The following is a 21,518-nucleotide window of genomic DNA, read 5'->3' as shown; positions in this document are numbered from 1 at the left end:
TGTTCTTTTCTTAGTATCAGACTTACTTGCAGGCAATTCATTCAAACGACATTGAAAAGTGTTACAAAAAGTTTGAGCTTAGTTTTGGGCTACTAAGAAGCCAAATTTTCCTAGGAGTCTCCGAGCATAATAGGCCTACTGTGTTTAACAACCGGTTCCAAATTCTCATAACAGGTTTGAATACAAATCCTTGAGAAGCGACTGAAATCACCACAAACCTGATCACATCCTAATAACCCTCCATCGGGATTGTACTTTTTGATATAAAACTACAATAAACTTTTTGAAGTCGAGTATTTTATTGCGGAATTTAGTCGCTGTCGTCAAATTTAATTCGCTTGCCCTGAAAATTGTGAATTTGCAACTGTCGCTTTTTAGCCTGGCTTGCCTGCCAGGAAGGGTGAAGCGTCTCTTTCTCCGCATCGCATTCCCGCTTTTCCGTAAATTCCTCTTTTCGCGATCCGCCTTTTCCCCGCCGCTTATCGATGCTCCGTTTTTCGTCAGCACCCTTCGTAACGCTTGGCTTTTTGCGATGTAAATCTAACAGAAAAATGACAATAAGATTTTGTTACGTCATAATGACGGTAAACAACGAGGCCAACGTTTAAACATACACAGGTTCCTCTAAACCAGCGGTGCACAACCTGCGGCCGTGCACATTTGTACCAAAATATATGCATTGGCGGCCGACGTTGCTTCTGAAACTTGTTTTTCTAGCGGTCTCAAGAGTTAAGCTTTTAATTAGGCCCATTTCCATTTCCGTGTTATACACATTCGTTTGCTGTAGCGAATAGTAACTGGTGCAGCCACCGCAACAATACGGATTGTGACGTCATAAAACATTAATAGCATATCTGTGAACTGTCATGTACGCATGTACAGTTGCCGAAAAGCTGAACAGTGGAGTCACTCAGTCATGTCGCTAAAACGCAAAAGGTTGTAAAACAAGAGAAAAGGGCGTTTAATCCCAAATGGGAAGTGGAATATTTTATGATGGAGACGTGAACCTAGCGTGCAAGAACAAGGCAGCCATTGAATAATTCGACATTTCATTACATTGTAATATACGTAATTTGGCAAATGTAAATAATAAATAGTGCACATTTTTCAGGTAAGGATTCATTTCCATTCCTTTGAAATAATGCTCATGTCAAATTGTCGTAATTATCAGGAGTATATCGTTGAAAAAACAGTATATTCAGTGGCGGCCGTTAACACACAGTGGTGTGTGTGTTGCGGCCGGTAATAGTAAAAAGGTTGTGCACCCCTGCTCTAAACGTACCTTTTTTCCTGGGTTTTATGTCATTTGTACTCCCATAAAGTTTCTGTCTTGCCCTCTGACCAAGACGATTTTTCTTCTTTCTGGGTTCTAAATGTGAAAATTCACAATGATACAAACAAATAGGAACACAGTGTTTGTCTTCATAATATTGAACAACTGCACATTAAAACAATTACAAACAATGCCTTGATTCTGAAAACAATATTTCTAGAACACCATTAACACACACGCTCAAAAGTGCTAAGACTATAAATGCAATGAATATACAAAAATGTGTCATAAAATTTCACTTACTGTTCAAATCAGTTTCTAGGTCTCCATGAAATGCCCTTGAGCTTTTTTGTGATGCCAGGCTTGATACAAATGTGGATTTACCATGACGGGATTTTGCAATTGCGGGAGGTTTACCTGCTTTTTTGTTGTCTGCTTGCCTAAGTGGTTTGGTATCTTAAAAAGACAAAACGTCACTTTCTTTCAATACACAGAAATTGACGGAAAGCCTGATGCATTGTTTTACATTACTGTATACACGTCTATGAATTATCAATCACATCAAAAAAATTCTTTTGCATGAATGTTCAAAATTGCTGTGACAAATTAATCATAGAGACAGATCACCTGATATATCACACATATGTCTAATAAATGGTACTTTAACAGCAGTATTCAAACTCAAATAACTGGATTATAATCGAATCATTTCTATTTTTTAACTGGATCATAATATTTAACATAAAAAATGCCATGGATAAAAATGAGCAACAAACATGAAAATAAAATGGCATCAATAACATCTTAAAGTTGAAACCGATTTTTTAGGATCACAACCATTTCACATTACTCACCAAATGAATCTGCAAAGAAAGATTCTTCTTGGTCGTCACTTGAAGCATCGCTCACTATTCCACAATCATCATCGGAATCTTCTCTGAAATCATTTTCACTATCGCTGTAACCTTTGCCCAAATTTTCCAACACCTCAGTGATATTGTCAGTGTGAGTGATGTTGCCAATGTCCACAGGTCTGCAATGCAAAAAATAATGTATGTATAATACATAAGAACAAATTATCAATGACCACAATTGGCCTAATTGCTTTAAGTTCCATAAGAACTGATCAGTAGCATTAGTGGCAATCATAATTAGAAAACAGGTATTTAAATTTTTTACCTATCGATTGAGGAGGTTTCGTCACCTGGATTCACACCAAAATTTTCACTTTCATCAAGTTCAGATTCATGGGAACTGTTGCCGATTTCATCTGTAGTACTTAAGTTAATAATTTCATCTGAATTAAGAGTTTCTTTAGCAGGTTGTACTGAATCCTCTGTAGATGGATTTATTTTTTCATTTGTGTCCATTGGGTTCGAAGACTCCTTCGATGTTTCTAACAAACTTTCATTTTTCTCAATCAAATGGGGATGGTGAACAGGTGAAGGGCTTTCTGCAGTTGGTTGATCTGTAGTAATATTTTGAGAAACATCTGGACAAACAACTTGGGGTGTTGTGGTCGGTTGTTCTAAAACTTGCGGCAACATTTCACCTGCAATGAACAGAGAAAGTAGTAATACACATATAAACAACTGGATGCAACAAAACCAAACTTTTTTGTAAAAGTTATGAAGCAATTTTTAAAGATTTTGAGTACTGATGAACCCTATATGAGTAAGAAACGTTTACCAGCATTATGATGAACACCATTCTAGCTTTAGCTTTTTTTCAAATTTTTAAAGAATTTCAGACATCATATAGGTAAATTGTGCCTAGTTTCATGAATTCAAAAAAATTAGTTTTAAGGTATATATATATCTTCACACTTCCTTACACATAAAAATTAAAATTTTGCATGTCAAACCTTCCTCAGGTGATAATTTTGACAACATGGAAGAAACACGAATGGAAGTAACAGATTCTTTATTGCTCCGAACAAAATCAAATGCAGCAGCTTGTTGTCGTATTTGTTCCATTCTGAAAATCAATGATTACAATCACAAATTCATCTTCTAGGTATAATGGAAAAGTGTTTTTAATTCACCATGTACTGTAACCAAATATATAATAACTTACTTCTGTTTAATAAATGAAATATTTCCGATTCGACAAAATGCCCGTTCTTGCAAGGACTCTGTATGCATTGACTCTATTGGTTTTGGACTATCTTCTAATGACAAAAGGTACTTAAAAATTCCATCTGGCTTTAGATCCTAAATCACAGCAATGACTATTAATTAATTACTATTTATGTGAATGCAAATTTTAGAGAAGATGCCTAGAAGATGCATTAAAATACGAAAAACGCCCACTAATTCATACATTGTCCATGCAATCAGGCTCAACCAAAATATAAACTTTCCTATCTGGTATGACTGAAGGCCAGACTGGTAAAAATGTCGTGCGAAAATTTGCCGATAATCCGCGCAATATTAATGAGCTAATGCATTAACATACGAAAAAACGTTGCGATCGTCCGCGCAAGAAACAAACTTTCCAATCTGGACTGAAGGTGACAAAAACAAACCTTTATTATGTCAACTTCTTCAATCAGTCTTTCTGCTCGGTTACAATTTTTCTGTTTCTGTACATCAGAGCCCCTACAATATTATAATAGTTCAAAATTAAGGTGAATATGTTAAAGAAAATCCTACTTTTTGCTTCGGAGTTGCTTTGCTTGACGCACCAGTTTTGATATGACATGTATCTTTGCTCTTTTGAAATCTTTTCGCATCAAAACCATCTGAGAATTGCAAAGTTTGTTGAAAAGATACTGTTTTAGTAGTACAAAAATGTTTAGTACTCTACAACACGTTTTAGACAAAAACGCAACAAAATATCAACCTGGTCATTGAGTGTGCTCGTGTCCATTTTGACTTTTTCGAAGGTTCACTTCAGATGTTATTAACCTTCACACAACAATCAATTTTTTACCAAAAAGTGAAAAAACAGCAATTTTATCTCATCCTTAAACCACACTACTGTCATGCTGACAATACAAAAATTACTTTTTGCAAAAAAAATCCAAGGTTTAAACCCAGTGTTTCTCAAACTTTTTTCATGTTTATTTCAACCTGATATCGTGAATCTACCGCTATTTATTCGAAAAAATAGACAACAAGTATCATTTTTGCTGCGGCGGTTACGCCATGTGATGATTGTCAATAAAGTTGTATGATTGTTAGTAAAGTGTTTTTTTTTAATGTAGTGTGATGAACAAAAAAGTTTTAAATGTCACGGGGTCGTGGTTCAGCCTTTGCATGAAATTCTGCTCAATGATGCAGAACTGTAATTCCACAAAACATTTTAGGGATTTTACCAGAACACGTTAGTTTGCTGGAGTCTTCTGCATGCAATGCTTATTCATTCGTAACAAAAAAAAAATTTTCCCCGACACATTTTTTGTTTTTCTTTATATTTAAAACAAACACGAGGTTACAAATCATCGCATTGATGTGGTTTTATGGCCATAGGAAAATAGGAGGGGTATGGTTATTGTTTTGCAAATTTCACAATGTGCGCGTTTTTCGGGAAGGCAAAAATTTGTTATTATTCAAAAGAATAAAGGCAAAAGGAAAGGATTCCAACGGCAAACGTCGTTGCTTAGAGTTATGTCATAATACGCATGTAATATTCATATTTAAATATTAATATTTTTTATGATAATTTTGATATCGTCCCGCTTATGATCAATTACGCGTAAAAAAACAAGTCCCTACCTCGAAAATGGCTGAGTTACCAGCTCCAAAAGTTCTGTAAACAGGCGATTTTTTTTGTTAACTAGCATCCCTTTTTATAACACGCAAAACAAACAATAAGATCTCTCAGTGGATATGACAACGATCTGCGCAGTTTGGAGCTTCACTTTTAGTGCTCATTGTTAGTTGCAATTAGTAGAATTTCAAAGCACTACACTAATTTATCGCTATAGTAACATATTATTGTGACCATTTTGCACATATTTCGAAAAGCTAATTACGGAACCCTTGCAATGTATAATGCCTTAACCAGGAATTTATGTAATCATGCAGCAGGTAAGTCTGCAACTCAACCAGCAGGTTTACCAAAGTACTAATAGTCCTATTTTAAAATCACTCGATTCTTTTGTTTAAACTAAATTCAAACTGACAATGCACAAACAAAATACAAATACGTTTTGAAAAGAATTATTTTACAACATACGAGTATATGACCAATCAAGATCTAATAAGTCAAATGCACAAAAAAACAGCATCAGGGGATGAAATAATTTCAATCAAATATGGAATGTTAATTCTACAATGCGCTTTTGTAGCAGTGAGAAGTTTTCATATAAACAAGTTGAGCTTTGACGTGGTCTGGAGACAATTTCAAATCCGGTTTTCGTCCTGTTTTTTCGTCAACATAATCCGAATAGTTTACCTCACGAAGTATTTTATAACCCTGTTTCAAAGCCGCTTTCTGGGGGTAAGAAGAAAGAATTTCTGCCACACAATATTCACATCCGTGGTGTGCCGCCAAGCGGTTGGTGTATATATCTAATTCACGGAGAATACCAAGGGTTGCGTATTTTGGATGTGTGACGGCTATTTCTTTGCGAAAAATTCTTTTCGTGTTCAGAGTCCGAAAAAGGTCAGTCTCCATGAAGCTCCAAAAGTTTATCAAGGCTTCAGCAGCTCGAGAATTCTTGACAGATTTGCCTGCAGGTATGTTGGTCTGACGATTTGGTGCGAGAACAGAGTTCAGAAGCAACCCTACAAGCTCACCAGATACAGAATGGAAACATCCCGCAGACGCATTTTCTTGCACAAAATTTTCCATTCGTCCCTTGTACATGTCCTCAACATCCGATGGCTGTACTCTGAATATTGAAATATGAGGCGCTTGTGTCAGATAATGTTCCATAACCATTTGTGTTACTGCTGGTAGATCTTTTGGTGTTAAAGTCCTATATGAAAAGCTTCCTTTGTACATAGCTTGCATTTTTATCCAATGGCAACAGACTTATCGTTGGTGTCCGTATTGGTTTAATATTTCCTCTGATTAGTTTTCTGTAAGAACAAATCTGTAGCTTTCCTGTTACTTTAAGAACTCGGCCGGCTTGACAAACCTGTTAGTACAAAAAAGCCCCGGGGAAAAATGCTGTAAAAGTAGTGAACCGACTGGTTTCCTAATCAAATGGAGCAGAACTGTCAGCAACATGCGCAATCAGTTTTGAAGTAAATATAAAACTGATTGAAAACAAACGCAGTAGTGATGAAACTTTTGGTTGCCACCAACGCTTTTTTGATGTGTTACTGAAGGTGCAATAAACAAGACAAAAATCTCTACACAAAGTCACCTGCATCGTTATGCACTTCACCTTTATGGTTATAGCGGTGCTATATTGCCATTTTATTTCTTTTTGTTCATCTGCGTAGTTGTTTTTTACGTAAAATATTGATGATTTGATTTGATAGCCTACACACAGATATCCTTTATCCTTGCCGCTGCAAACAATTCCAAGCACTTAAATTTAAAAGAGTAGGTAGGCCTATGTCATCGAATTATTGCTGTTGCATGCACGCACATATAACAGCCAATAGTGGACACGGTGTGCGATAGTAGGTCATGCTGTATGGTGAAGTCATAGTATACTATGGTGAAATACCTAATTTTTCTTGATTTTGTTTTTGTCGTTTGCACGTGTGTTTTTGTCGAAATTTTTGTTCGCTATTGTGAATATAAAAATAAAGAAATAACACATGCAAACCAAAGCAAAACTCATTGAAACGCAAACGTCCACTCGGTTTAAAGTTTGCAGGCTCCAATGTTTGTTTTATTATGAAACTCCACTTTATCATCTTTTTGGTAAAAGTTTTCTATTACTTTATGGAGTGGATTTATGTACGTAACTATGCTCCGTGATGGATCACGTGGTCTGACTAAGAAATCTCAAGAAATATTTGTTGTTAACGCGTGTATTGTAAAACGGTTTGTGTTTTCTGCACGAATTAAATATCTATCAAATCTAAATTATCACGATATCTTTGCAAGAATAAACATGTAATTTACAAGAGCTGTGAAGGAGGAGAGCAAAAACATTAAACTAAAAGTTACAAAATTATAATGAGTGGTACAATCTTGATGGACGACCCGCAGGTAATTGTTTGTTAATTTTTGCTCGACTTTCTAAAGCTAATCTATGTTTTGTTTAGACCCCTGTGGCAGAGAAACAACCACTCAATACTGCCAAGTAAGTAATGTTTGTACCCTCCTTTACTAATAGCCTACTTCTCAGAAGTGTTTACTAGATTTTTTTAATTTGCACATGGAGGCAAGAAATATAAATGATCTCATTGTTTTTCAGATATGAGCCATCAGGTTTGCAGGTAAAACTACAAAAACAAAGAGATCGAATTCGTAATACTCAGCCCCAAAGCACACCTATGAGTAATGGTTCAAAAAAGTCATCTTTAATGTCAGCTGCCAGGTAAATGACCTTAACAAATTATAACAAAATTACAATTTAAATTTTTGGTTAAATTACAATTTGTGATCTAAAGGAATATTATAAGTGATTGTTTTTAATTACAACTTGGTTAATTCAGCTTTGATTTGGTGGGGTCGGGGAAAGGTTGAAACTGTCCAAAAAAGTTTGTTTCAAGTCTGGCGTTGTATAGTTAGCAGTATATCGATTCAGTACAAATCACCAAAAGCTATCAAATCTTTGTAACTTAAAACATCAAAAAGGCACTGTACATATGGGCTTCTAACTTAACACGCTAATTTCTTTTTGAGGACAAGATGAATTGACTCTTACATATTCAAAAACGTTTCAATTTGTTGTTTTAGAGTCTATTTGTTTTTTTTCTTAAATATAGAGTCTAAGGTGAAAAAGGTCTGGTGCAAGGCATAAGTTGTATTGTAAGGGCTGATCTTTGGAAGTTGTTCAATGTGTATGTTCATTAAATATTTGCATTTTCATTTTAGAATGCAAATTCCACGAAGTACTGGAGGTTACCAGAGACTGGACAACTCCCCTCTAGTTACACTAGAATCTGACAGGTATGTTTTACACCATGCATCAAAACATCCCAACAAGTAATATGATTATATTTTTAATGCCTTTTTATGTCCAATATGCAAAGTAAAGAGTTTCATAACTTTTCTTGGATAAATGTATATATGTACAGTTCCACACAATTGTTGTTGCAGTGATCAAAAAGCAATAAGTTTATTGCAGTAGTTGACATAAAAGTTGGAGTGTACTGAACCAAAAAAAATGTTTTGCCATATAGTAGACATGTTTCAATTTTTTGATAGATCTGAATATTGACCGTTAATTCTAAATTCAAGGTATTTAACTGATTTAAACCATGGCAATTAGAATCGTGCTTTGTCATCAAATTGTGCTTTGATTTTTGCATCAAACAAATACTGACAAATCAACACATGGACAAGGAAACTAAAGTGTGTTATTACAGCAAAGATACAAACTGGTATTTGTAGTGGTCGTGGAACATGTAATATTTTACGGCCAATATAATAGAATAATGATGTCATTAATCAAAAATGAAAATATCCTAAAGCATGTTCAAAATATTTTCTTTTAGTGAAGATGAAATTTTCCTCTCTTACAAGCAGCGTTCATCAGCACGGCAAGTTAACAAAGAACTTTCAAGGCAACTTGCAAAAGATGGTTATCAGTTGGACGAAATGCCAGATGACGAAGATTTGGACTTAATTCCGCCAAGTGATTTTAGGCGACCTAACTACAGTGAGTGTTGCAGTGTTTATAACTCATGCATAATATCGTAAGGCTACTTCATTGAAAGTTCTCGCCAATTTAAAAATGCAGTATACACCTCAGAAACTGAGTTTCTTTTATGAACTTTTTGTAATCTGGAATAAGATACCAGTAGCTTTAGCGTGTTGTTTAGTCTGTATCTGCATCTTATCTTGCCTAGTAGAAGAAAATTTCTCTAAATTTCAGTGTGGGAAAAATATTCGAAAAATATTTTGCCAAAAAGGGGGTGTCCAAAGTGCCACCTGCAGGCCAAACGCACCATTTTATCTAATGACTGTGGATTTAAATTGTGCTTCACATGATCCGCCAAAGTTTGAATTATTGCTTTTGACGAGTACATGGTGTTGGTACAACATATCCCATTGGGAACAGAACATCGCAGATTTACTTTTCAGGGGTATTGGAAAATAGACAGACTAATGTTATGGATATTAACTATATAAAAATGATGGCTTGCTGGTGTCTTCACTTGATTAAAATTCCCTTGTTGCAAAATATTTGGACAGCCCTAGTTTAAAAGGTTAAGATTTTTTACAAAAATAAGATATTAGGCACTGCAATACAACGTAGTCATTGCTTGGTAAACACAGTTTCTGTGCATAAATTTTAACAGAATAGTTGACCCATGGTCGATATCTAAAAAAAATTATTGTTGTGTTATTTTTACTTTATTATTAGGGATGTGCCAATTTATAAAGTTAACGTTTGGTTTCTGTACAAATCTTAGCAGCTTGTTTGAAACTAAAATGTTCTGATACTAAATGTTCTAATGATTATCTATGATATATGCTACGTATAATATCTGTTTTTAAAACTACTCCACTTTTTGTGATGTTTAAATAATGATAGGTTTAGGTGTTGTTTGTTTTCATTTTCTTGCCTCTGGAAATTTTTTATGTTTATCCGAATATGCACATAAACATTTTCACAAGATTATAGAGAACTGTGAGTAGAACCATGGTACACATGTGGCATAAAATATTATTTGTGGCTTCATTAGGAAAAAAACATGTACTGCAATTTATGTAATCCAATGCTTTCTTCACTGTCACAATAGCTTCTACCAAAAGTCTTGGAATTGTATTTATACTAGCGTTTGATTTGCAGCTCTTTGAACTAAAAATGGCATTTACAATGGTTCATTATGTTTGAACTGTATCAATAGTAATTTTGTTCGTCATGCTTTCATGAACATATAAGTGTACACTTTTTCACAATCCTGAAATTGAAACATTGTTTTCTGTGTTTGTAAAGTAGTTTTCTTGCAAAGCATTTGTCGTTTCACAAACAACTTTGTTTCCACTTTGTACAGTTCACTTATTCACTGCACAATGTGCCATTTGCTAACTTTATGTCATCTGTGTTTCTTCAACTTAACTAACTGTTCACTTTTTTTATTAAACAATCATGAAAATGAAACACAAGAATTTTATTGTGAAGTTAATGGATTAGCTTGTGGGAGAGATGTGTTCAATTGTTGGGTGTAAATGCGTCATAACAAAAAAGTACATACAAAAAAAATTTTCAACCCATTATCTTGAAAAAGTTTACACAACAAAAAGCACTCAAATGTAAAGAGAATCAGGTAGTAGACCATTAACTTTTCCTTCACCATTAAAAAATTGGTTCGGATTGTCAAATTCTGTTTCAATTTGAAAGAAACACAACCAAGAACATGAAACTGGTTCCAACGAGAGTACATGCTAGCAGAAAAACAGAAGCAATTATCATTGAGCAGCCGTTTCTAGGCATTTTCCGTGACAACTGCGTATAATGCTGGAGCGCAACGACACGGTAGACCAAAGTAGGGGGTGCAAGCTCTAAACCTTGTACATACTAAGTATCAGGGCGATATGATTTTTGGTTTTGAACGATTCGATTGTCAGCACGAAGTTGCTAGTTTTAAGTATTGAAGTCAGTTTATTTAGTTTTTTTTGACCCGGTTACAGTTTTCTGCACACTGCCATAACACATAATTAACATCAACCCGATACCCAACAGAAGTACATTATTATATGAACCCCCCTTATCGTGTTACTTACGTACAGGCAATTTAGTTGATTTAGAAATAAATGCACCAGCAACAAACACAACAATAATTTAAAGAAATACAAAAAATGGCATTGGATCTCTTATTCTTAACAACACACTGTATACATACAGGATTTTGACTCCAGTTGCATTACCACGACGTTTTGTCATCACGTGGCTGTTTCGTTTATTACGTCATAGTTGGGGGAATGTAGAAGGAGGTCGCTGCGTTCATCATTATCATCGTCATCATCTGTCGACACGTCATCGCAGGGTGCATCTTCCTGGTCCTCTTGCGCCGCTTCACGGCTATTCGGGGGAAATTTACTTTGTTGCAAAATAATTTCTCAAAAATGAGGAATCGTTCCAATCAAATATAACTTTTTAGGTTCGATGAAAGCAATTAGAATAGCAACTTCTACATGCTTTTTGTTCTGCTATCTTATTTTTTGCCACTTCTACGTCGTTTATGCCCATGTTTCTACATGATAAAATTAGTTTGTCAACAATAAGGGTCCTACCAGCAAAATAAAACAGTAGAAGAACGTCGTTTTGCATTACGTGGCGTTTATGTTTTGTTTTCTTATGTTAAATTCAACTTACGATTTGTAATGCAGAATGCGCTGCACCGAGGGCCACTTTATTTTTTTCCTATTTTTCTTCTTTCGCGACGGGCTTTGTGACGTAATAATGACTGCGCTTGTAATCAAAATCGGGCCTCTCAAAGCTTTTGCGAGATTGTCCACCGGTTCCACTCTTCTCATCACTCCTGCGGCAAATGTAAATGTCACAAAATGACAATTAAGTTTTTCTAGCGTTGTATGCATAGGTTTTATAACACCTCCAGAATCGGCGCTCCATTTTCAACTTTTCGTGCAATATTTTGCTTTTGCATACCACAAAAATCCACTTTCCATACAGGGGAATACCCACCTCCTATTATGTCCATCTGCATTTTCTTCTTTTTCTTTTTGGTTTTGTTCGAACCCCGGTGAGGTTTGGAAGTTTCCCCGCGAGACGGCAAGGATCCACTTCCCGGTGACGTAGTGCTGAGTTCATCGGTGGTGAAGTGTGACGTCCGGCCCCTCCTCAAAACCTCAATAAACTGGTCGTAATCGATAAAACCCGTGCCCTGGGGATCGGCGAGTCTGCAACCAAATTCGCATACAATAGGTGGCCCTGTTTGTTCTTAGATTGATTCGATGTGTAATTTGGAGTCAGCAATTAAAAAAAGGTTTTCTCAAACACAAGGCCAAAAATTTGAATAATTAACACCGATGATGATGCTTACAAGTAAATGTATTGGCCAAAGTCAAACAATATTGTAAGAAAAACGACTTTAAACTAAGTTGTTGACCCTAGAAATTCTTACTCTACGCAGAATGAATTGACAAAAAGTTTAAAATATATCATGTAAAATTATCGTTTAGTTTCAATCGCGTGAGGTGATACCATCTACTCACTTGATAATGTCGTGAACTTCCTTCAATGTAACGCTCTCTCCTTGATTTGTTAAAAGCTTCCTCAAATCATCCGCACTGATTTTACCTTCTTCGTTGTGATCCAAGCACCGGAAAGCGTCTCTGCGCAAAAATTCAACCATTTTACCACCTTTACAAGGTACAGTGACATTCCAGCTAAGTCCAGCTAACACCGAACCACTGCTCTTCAACTTCAAAGGGAACACATTGGTAAGAATGAGGGCAAGATACACTATCACGCGAGCGTATACTTTGTCCACGGAATATGTACGATTCATAGGGGTTCGCCGCTACCGTTAGAATAGAAAACGCAGAACACTGCAAATTCCGTTCGTCAAGGTAGGATGACCCCACAGCGAAGCCTTTACCTGTCAATCACAATACAGCAACATCAAAGCCAACTAGTGACGATTTGAAGTTAATTATTAATTTCCCGGTAAGGTTTGAACAATTATAGGTTTACAGGCTTCGCTGGATCAACCACTTTTTCTTGACAAGTCGAAGCAAGATTTGAAAAATCAAGATTCCGGTGATGTTTGAACTCACGACCCTGGGCTAACCCAGGCTACCAACTGAGCTACAGGAGACCAGCGGTTTCAGGTCTGAACTATTGACGTATGACAGCTCCGAAGTAAAGGCCCTTCGCCATGGAGCGATCCTGCCTAGGTACACAACAATATGCATTTTTCTGCTTTTGCCGCCTACTTAGAATTTGGCAAGCCCGAAACAAACATATCCAAATGACCGATGAAAGGAATCAATGTTGTGTCACACAGACCACGACACAAATGAGCTGTAAAATTCCTGTTTGAAGTATAGGTAAAATTAATCAAGGGTAATTTCGGAATGACGGAAGGTTCGTATTCCCAAGGCCACGTGCAAGTTTGTGCCAAAACGAAAATTTAATATCTCGGGGAAGCAATTTAATCTTTCAACGTCCTTCGCAATATTCGAAACTTTTAATGAAAAAAGGTCAATAAAGGGGCGAACTGTTCTTTTACCGGAGATCGCCGAATTCGCCCTTCATCTCCCTCAAATGTTCAAGTATCATACAAAACTCGCTGAAATCTAAAGTTTTGTCGTCATCCACGTCCATCAGTGACGTCATTTCCTCCACGTCTTCAACCGACGGGTTGTAGCCGAGGGCGCGTAATGCCACATCCAGTTCGCTACAACGAAATAGGTTACATTTGATAAGGGGAAAACGTAATGTGTTGTGTGATGGAAGGTAAAATCAAAACATTAATTACTGCCTTGGTATATTCGATTCTGTATAGATCGTTAACGACAATTGTTAGCTTAATACATGCTGACTTTGAGTATAATGCTTCATTTTGTTTAGAAGACATGAAGGGTATGGAAAATGTATTTAATTGGACTCTCCATGATAGAAAAAATCAAATAACTATTTATAACCAAGGCGACTTACCTCCTATTAAACAAATTACATTAGCTTTTTACCCACAGAACAGCAAGACAGACTGTTTTCATAGCAGCAGTGTTTTAACCAACACAAACGGATGCCGAATAGTTGAAAATGTACCTAAGGTCCATCGTTTTGTTATTGTCCACATCGTAGTACTCGAAAATTTGCCGAATGTCAGCTATCTCCTCGGAGTTGAAACCAGTCACTCTGCGGGTTTCGTATTGTTCCTCGAGACGCCGACGTCCATACAGAGTCTTTCGACCGGCAGGGCGTCGACCCCCGTCCCCGAAGATTGTACGGGGTCGTCCTGGTCTTCTGGTGTCGCTGTATACAAAAGGATATATTTGATGGAAGCTTGTGTGTGTCACTTTATTTATGGCGCTTATATAAACGTTATGTCTTCTTTCTTTCGAAAACATCTGATGGATATTTATAAAATAGACTGCAGGGAAGCTGTTTAAACATAACAGACAACCACGATAAAAATGGTGCGAAATATTAAAAAGCAGTTGTGAAACTATTGGTTCTGAAAACAGTTGCGACAAATCTCAATACAAGCTAATTAAGGGCGTAACTTGAAAAATGTATGAACAAAGGGTTTGTCCAGCATACAGGTAAACCATCTTTAGTTTCAATTCTTGTTATTTCATTGCAGCTACCAATGTATGAGAAAAATACAATTTTGGTGTTTTAATGACAAGCCATCTTATAAGCTTGTGCAATAGCGCGTTGCAGAATATTAGAGGGATGGGTTTTGCCAATCCTTGTTTGCTGTCTTTTAAATATTTATGAACTCTCGACGAGGCAAAATTCCATTCACGGACCAGAACAAAAGGTAAACGATCAATAATTTTCGTTGGTCTTTTTGTCGTTAAAACTTGACTTTAATGTACATTTCTAATTTTTGTCAAATATGCGCGGTCATATGCAGTGTTCTAAAACACGGTTTCATGGTATCATAGACTTAGGCATACCTGATAAAGTCCATGCACATGAATTTTGTATTATGATTGAGCTGAGAGATTATAAACCAAAGGCTTTTCTGTCTATATCTGACTTTAAATGCTTGTATTTAGTGCAAAATAGAATTGAACCGGGAGGTTTCTTTCTCCAGCGTCTATTATACTATTCCTACTTATTTCAAATAAAGATATGTCTTTTCTGCTAAAAACTTTTTTGCTCTTAATCAAACCAAACGCCACACCATCGCTTTCTCCCAAACTTTGATTCTGCACCCTACACAATACGGTTATCGCGGCAGCAATAACAACAAAGGCTTACCAAAAGGTTGCAAAAACGATTGAACGACCGGGAAACCGGGTACAAACCGCAACTTTGGGCCAATCGATTTTCTGTTAAATAGCGTGTTCTGTGATGGGACATAGGGTAAGATTAATTTGTTCTCGATTCCGTTGTGTGCGTTGTTTTACATCTCCAGGGTCTTGCTGACAATGGACTAGGAGCTTTTATTTTCAGAAACAATTTGCCGTTGTACGACAGTGATCATTGGTGAGCGTTTGTTTGGCCCAAACAGGTCGATATCACAGAGTGGCATATGTTAAAGCAAACCAAAGTTTGAAAAGTCATCGAAATTACGCAAGTTAAAAACAATTTTCAAATTGTTATATGACTAGAACACAGATTTACAAATTAGAAAAACACAAATATCGTCCAAGTTAATGTACAAGAACGCATAAGAAAGAAGAATTGAATATAGCAATAAAATTTTTGCCGTGTAACGAGCTGCTGGAAACGTTAAACATGGATCTTGAATTTAAAACTCAATGTATTTTAACCTAAGCGTTTCGGTACTGCACAGAGTTACCGATGACATCGGTTTACATACAACTGTTTTTATTCACATCGGTCCGTCTAAAAACGTCTATCACTGGGCAATATCACAAATAATCCGTAGTAGATTAAAAAATAAGCACGTTTGCATGATAAAACTAAGCACGTACAATGAAGCACATTGTTTTAGAAATATGTACATTAGTACTTTCTTAGACACTACTTGTAAAAATAAGCACAAGTCTTAGATATTATATAAGCACTATGGCGACCCCTGGTCACCATGCAGTTCAAGGTTATAGCGATGAGCGCCTTTTTACCGAAACGATAGAAATTCTTTTTAGGTTGCTGCACGTGAAAAAGTATTTCGAAACATATACTTGCAATAAGTTAAAACACATCCAGGTGCTGAAATATAACGAAACAAAGCAGTACGGACAAACTTACCCAGTTATCCATCCCATAAAATCAATGAGACGAATGTCTGATTCTTGCCTGACAACAGCATGTCTGCCTCTTGTACGTTCCATAGCTGTTGTCTATATTAATTTAAAGACCGATTGATCGTTTGCTATCTTTTCGGTGCTGCCTATGTAACTTGCTATGGACATGGTGTCCCTGGGAGTATTGTAAAATATATGTTGAGGCTCTTCACAGCTCCCTAGATACACTTGTGGCTGACTTAATGAGGTTTTTGGGTCAAAGCAGCGCTTTGTTGATCTGGTATGCCGGTTTCGCAAGGTATTAATCTGTCAAAGCGGTAAAATAAATAATTCACGCGTACGCCACTACCGAGTTTCACAATACATCACCATAAGCAGGTGCAATATTAAACTGGTTATGTGGTGATTTCCTGAACAAACTGCCGGCACAGTGCGAAAGCAATCATTCAAACCAATCGATCAGTTGGAGGCAATAAATCATCTCAATTATCGCGTAGTAATTACTTCTGCTTGAGAAATCTATAGGTGTAAAGCGAACTGTTATCTACTGTCGGTTGTCATCTCGTAAGCAACTAGACGAACTGCAAATATGCCAACAGTTAATGTCATTAACATGTCATTTGTTATGACGTAATAATCAACGTATCAACACGTTCAGAAATGCTTTCGAATGTCTTACTAACAATCACCCAGATTGATGGTCGCCTTTTATGCTGCCCAGTGTTTTACCAGCAGTCGATATATAATATCAAGTAATAAAAGCAATCCGTTATTAAACGCACCGTGAGGGACCCGGCGCCAGAATTTGCTCATAAAAATTTATATGAATTTACGCAGGCCAATAACCAGGACTGCCAACGATGTGAAACCCAAAATATCGACGACTGAAAAAACTTACCTTTACTGATGCAACATCTAATGGAATTTCAGTCAAATTGTAAAAATGGTAGACAAATGATGATGGCAAATGCGAAGGCCAGCATTTAACATTGTTTGAGCCAAAACATACTAAAAGTAAGGACGTCTGTGGCTAAAACAGCGTAATATGGCTGAAACATAAGGACACCCTAAAGCAAACAAGGACTAATCTTAAAAGATGCGGTCGGTATGGCAACCCTGTCAATTATCCCACACATGTGAATTTCCAAACGTTAAAATGGAAAGGTCAAATTTATTGGTTCTTTTTTATGGAGACGAAATGGCTAAAAAAAACAAATTGAAACCAATCGTTTGTGACATTTACCTTAAACTTTTTGCTTATGCATTGCTTACAGCTACTTGTTAAAAAATAGCGTTGCCAAGCAATATCGTTGACTACGCTTTTTTTGTTTTTGGTGTAAAAACACTTTCACCAAGTTCTATGACTCGATTGAAAAACAACATGACATATGGCCCAATAATTACTACGACTTTAACTATACATGACATTTGGCCCAACAACATAAACAATTGAAAAGATTTGGTTTTGATTAGTTGTCAAGTAGATAGCAATATACAATGTCTACGTTACTTACAAACTTTCCAGTGGAATGAGATGAAGTCGATTTCTCAACGAATCCACCAACCTCGCCATTGAATCAGAACTGCGTTTAATCCTACGTGAGCTTTTAGTAAGTGAAAATTAGAAAACACCAATTTTTCTGGTTATTGAAAATGTCCTACATTAACTTTTATGACTAAACAGAATTCGCTTTTCATAACGTTTCTGTTTTCAATACAACTTTTTTATCAACCACACATATACACAGACATAGACTTTAATATTATTCAACACGTGCACTTTACAAGCAACTAAGCACATTTAAATCTATGGCGCTTTTAATGGAAACGACTTGATCCAAGACAAGGAAATGCCAAAGTCTTCCTCTTCACATGTCAGTGGTAAGGAACAGAAGGATTGGCGAGGACAATTACCAGCCCAATTGGAATGAAAATTATTGTAACGTATGCACCTGTAATTTTCGTACATTATTAATAAAGGTCATGCGTGGGTTTTGTATCTTTTTTGCCTCGAACACTTCATTAATCATTTTGTATTCAATCTTGTGGAAAAAATATTTGACGCTGTATATATATATATATATGTATATATCTGTATATAGTAAACTACATGTACAATAAAGTGTTCAGGAGGGCATTACGTCAGAATCAGAATCACGTGATGGGTCAAAAACACACCACGTAAACATCACGTAACCACCGGGATAGTGAAATGATGCCAAAACTTGCCGGTTACACTTGCCTATAGTGGGTGTATAATGCAATTTATTTTACTGCAAATTATTAGAAACCTTTGTTTTACTTTTAATACTGAACGAACAAAAATATATTTTGTAGAGCTTTACAACAAAATAACTTGTAAATTGCACTCACTATAGCTGTATGGCCAGTGCTTAATTTTTGGGTTAAATTTGAAAATTTGTAGTGACGACGTCAAAAAATATTTAATATCTTTCACATTCATTGGTGTGCATTTTTCGGTTGAATGAGCACAGATACACATCAGTTGGTGAGGCGAGTTGACGCTTGATTTTGGCCGTTTTACTGTGTTTTGAAAGGGTTTTTAGTCAGCTAGTCAAATAGTGCTGATAGTTGTTAAAAAGCAAGGTAAAAAAGCAGAAAAACATTATTAGTCGTTATGCGGGGTATTGAAAATGGTCTTCCAAGCGGCTTTACATAACCTTGCCGTGTTTTCCAAGGCCACTACAATCAGTTCTTATTCAGTTAAGGAATACTAATGCTCCTTCATAAGTCACAAGCTTACGCCAATGTTTAGGGAAACCACCAAAACAGTCATTATGTGTATTAATGCATGAGATCTATAAAACAGGATTTTGGGGATTGACATAGGGCGAAACAGTTACATTCAAAGAGGTGCCTCAGTTATTTTCTTAACTATAATTTAATTCTTAACTATAAAATTATGTGAAAAAGGAGCGTCTGGTATACACTACAACACTAAAAGCAAACGCAAGCAAGACTATCGAACACAATGCTAAGAGCTATACTGTGGAAGGTTTTGTTATATGCCACACAAAGATGTCTAGATCTGTTGGAATCGGTTCTTCAGGAACTCCACAATCAGTTTCTGGAGAGTTTCCTCCCATTCTCCGACTCTAGATCCGTCCACTTCGTCACATTTCAATCTGTCCACGATCGCAACGCACACGATCCCACCTATAAGGTTCCAAACTCAGTGTTTTTACATTCATTTACAACTAGAACGAATTGCAGTTTTATTCATATAGGTGCGGTGTCGAATGATGAATTTAAATCGGACAAAAAAAAAAAATTCACCCATGGGTCGTAATGTTGGTAATGTACAATAATGTGTTTACATAGATGACTTTACTGTTTTTCAAAAGCAAAAACACGCAAGTTTAAGAAAATTTATTTAATTACTATGAGTAAGTCACGTAGCAAAAATAAAATTTCGACCCAAATTTTAAAAATCTACTTGCATTTGATATTGGCTCGTCCACAGAGGGAAGTGAAACATGAACTTTCCATTTCTATGTTACGAATTCCAAACTCGTCGTGCGCTCTCTTGAGGAAATCCTTTTTTTCTTGATTCGAATAGTTGCAGAAAGCGCCATCCAAACGTGCTTGGCCTGTGAAGTAGGCAACTTTACTACGTCGCAAGTAGTCCAAACCATAATTATTTTGTATCAGTTCGGTTTCATGCTTATTTGAGATTTAAAATTCTCCGAATTTTGAAGTTGTGTCACTTAAAATACAATTTACATCAAATATCTCGATTTATCAAACAACCTATCAAGCCGTTACATGAGCATAAAATGCCTGCCTTCGTAAAAGTCGTCTGTAGACATTGTGTTTCCTTTAGTTGCAGGAATTCCAAGTTTCCCCGCGTAAAGATACAACTCCTCCGCCAAATGGAGATCTGTGTTGGTTGGGTAACTAACCTCTGTACCACATACAGCCTGAAGAGATTGTCGATGTGTGTTAAATACAAACACCACATTCAGTTTTATAAGACTACTGGGCAACCTGTTTGTGACAGTTTTCCAGCAATCCGTTGTAAACCTTTTCGGTTATCACCACAGATCCAGGTTCAGGACCTGAACGATAGTTGTATTTGGGAGTTTTGACATGACACCCAAGGCCATCAGAAATTGTACATTTTATTTATTAATTTATGTTTATTTAATTTATTCAGGTCTAACATTATGAAGCGATATTTTCAGAAGTGATGACTTCCAGAAAGGCCAATTAATAATGGGTACAAAATATTATTCAGCCTGCCACATTCATTCAACTCTGAACAAATTTGTTTTACCCTGCATGGAGTGAACTATATATTCATCCGGTTAAGAAACACTGACCTAATCCTCCGCAAGTACCGGCTCTTAATACGATCACTTCAGTGCAACCGGCGTAGTGGAACAGTTTAAGGAACTGAAACACATGGTGTAAGTTTAAGTGGTACAGTAGGTTTAGGAATGGTGGTTTTCGATATTGTTTGAAATTAATGTCGTTTTTCCCGCATATCTTTATGTCAATTACGTGTATTAGAATATTTTGTTGTTTCTCGTACCTCATTTAGTACCACAGAAGCAGACGGGTTTCCAATTCCGTGGTTGGCAATGATTACAGGTCCTACTTTGTACATACAGTATCGGTTACCGCCCGCTGAAATATTGACAGGTTCCAGTTCTAAGCCCGCTACGTGGCCATAAAACTCCTCGTACAACATATTTGCCAAGGTTTTCATCCTGCTTTCTGTGCCCCCCATGCAAAGACACTAAAACGATAATCGTCAAAGAATTTTAAAGAACTGTTTTTGTGGCATAAGGTTACGTGATTTTTATTACAACTGACGTTTCGTCTTTCATCCGGTGGGACTTCCTCAGGGCTATGTGGCGACAAAGAATTGTTTGGATATAAATATACTTTTTAACGTTTTTACGAAATTCTGTATATTCGTTGACCGTATCTGCTATTAAAAAACTTTAAGCTGCAAGACCAAAGATTATTTGCAGCTTTTTTTTACAAATAGCAAATGCTACAGGCGAAATAATAACATCGTCGGCCGCCAGAGCTTATGATTGTTTGACATGATTTCGCAAATTTTGCAAGAGTCTGAAATTCTACTCATAATTATTCGATTTAATTCCGCATCTATTTACCTTAACATCACCAAAACGTTGTTTTAAGTTGTCTTCTGTCGATAGATTGAGATGGTAGAGAAAACTGTCTCCACTTAAATTGGGATTAGAAAGAGCGAATTTCGATTCATTCCCCATTGCCGCATACGTTGAGAATTCCAATAATTAAAACCACCTGA

The 21,518-nt window shown here is 36.4% G+C and overlaps 4 protein-coding genes across 6 annotated transcripts; 1 reads left to right on the top strand and 3 right to left on the bottom strand.

Annotated features, from left to right (window-relative positions):
• Positions 1-296: 296 nt before the first annotated feature.
• Positions 297-4,256, bottom strand: LOC145894953 (uncharacterized). Its single transcript, XM_082983676.1, has 10 exons — positions 4,118-4,256; positions 3,928-4,016; positions 3,801-3,873; positions 3,350-3,486; positions 3,138-3,250; positions 2,453-2,825; positions 2,128-2,306; positions 1,577-1,729; positions 1,283-1,369; positions 297-540 (listed from the first exon to the last, which is right to left on the bottom strand). The coding sequence occupies exons 1-10, from the start codon at positions 4,142-4,144 to the stop codon at positions 311-313; spliced, it is 1,461 nt and encodes a 486-aa protein (XP_082839802.1). The 5' UTR covers positions 4,145-4,256; the 3' UTR covers positions 297-310.
• Positions 4,257-7,173: 2,917 nt separating this feature from the next.
• On the top strand, positions 7,174-10,451 carry LOC145894631 (protein FAM219A-like). The gene is made up of 5 exons (XM_082983259.1): positions 7,174-7,393; positions 7,450-7,487; positions 7,602-7,724; positions 8,225-8,299; positions 8,848-10,451. The coding sequence occupies exons 1-5, from the start codon at positions 7,361-7,363 to the stop codon at positions 9,050-9,052; spliced, it is 474 nt and encodes a 157-aa protein (XP_082839385.1). The 5' UTR covers positions 7,174-7,360; the 3' UTR covers positions 9,053-10,451.
• A 222-nt stretch (positions 10,452-10,673) lies between these two features.
• On the bottom strand, positions 10,674-17,814 carry LOC145895111 (uncharacterized). 3 transcript variants are annotated; one of them, XM_082983869.1, is made up of 7 exons: positions 17,728-17,814; positions 14,097-14,303; positions 13,555-13,722; positions 12,536-12,655; positions 12,006-12,220; positions 11,676-11,841; positions 10,674-11,399 (listed from the first exon to the last, which is right to left on the bottom strand). In XM_082983869.1, the coding sequence occupies exons 1-7, from the start codon at positions 17,784-17,786 to the stop codon at positions 11,243-11,245; spliced, it is 1,092 nt and encodes a 363-aa protein (XP_082839995.1). In that variant the 5' UTR covers positions 17,787-17,814; the 3' UTR covers positions 10,674-11,242. The 3 variants fall into 3 exon arrangements, with proteins under 3 accessions (XP_082839995.1, XP_082839992.1, XP_082839994.1); XM_082983866.1 differs by lacking the exon at positions 17,728-17,814 and adding an exon at positions 16,218-16,330; XM_082983868.1 differs by lacking the exon at positions 17,728-17,814 and adding an exon at positions 16,218-16,330 and having other exon boundaries at positions 10,674-11,381.
• Positions 17,815-19,020: 1,206 nt separating this feature from the next.
• LOC145895121 (uridine phosphorylase 2-like) lies at positions 19,021-21,518 on the bottom strand. Its single transcript, XM_082983880.1, has 7 exons — positions 21,361-21,518; positions 20,769-20,975; positions 20,557-20,629; positions 20,222-20,292; positions 20,019-20,154; positions 19,675-19,824; positions 19,021-19,390 (listed from the first exon to the last, which is right to left on the bottom strand). The coding sequence occupies exons 1-7, from the start codon at positions 21,475-21,477 to the stop codon at positions 19,257-19,259; spliced, it is 888 nt and encodes a 295-aa protein (XP_082840006.1). The 5' UTR covers positions 21,478-21,518; the 3' UTR covers positions 19,021-19,256.

Source organism: Ascidia mentula, chromosome 3, assembly GCF_947561715.1.
Source record: "Ascidia mentula chromosome 3, kaAscMent1.1, whole genome shotgun sequence".
NCBI classification, from domain to species: Eukaryota; Metazoa; Chordata; class Ascidiacea; order Phlebobranchia; family Ascidiidae; genus Ascidia; species Ascidia mentula.
The sequence above is the reverse complement of the archived record's forward strand: the minus strand, read 5'-3'. Positions and strand labels throughout refer to the sequence as shown.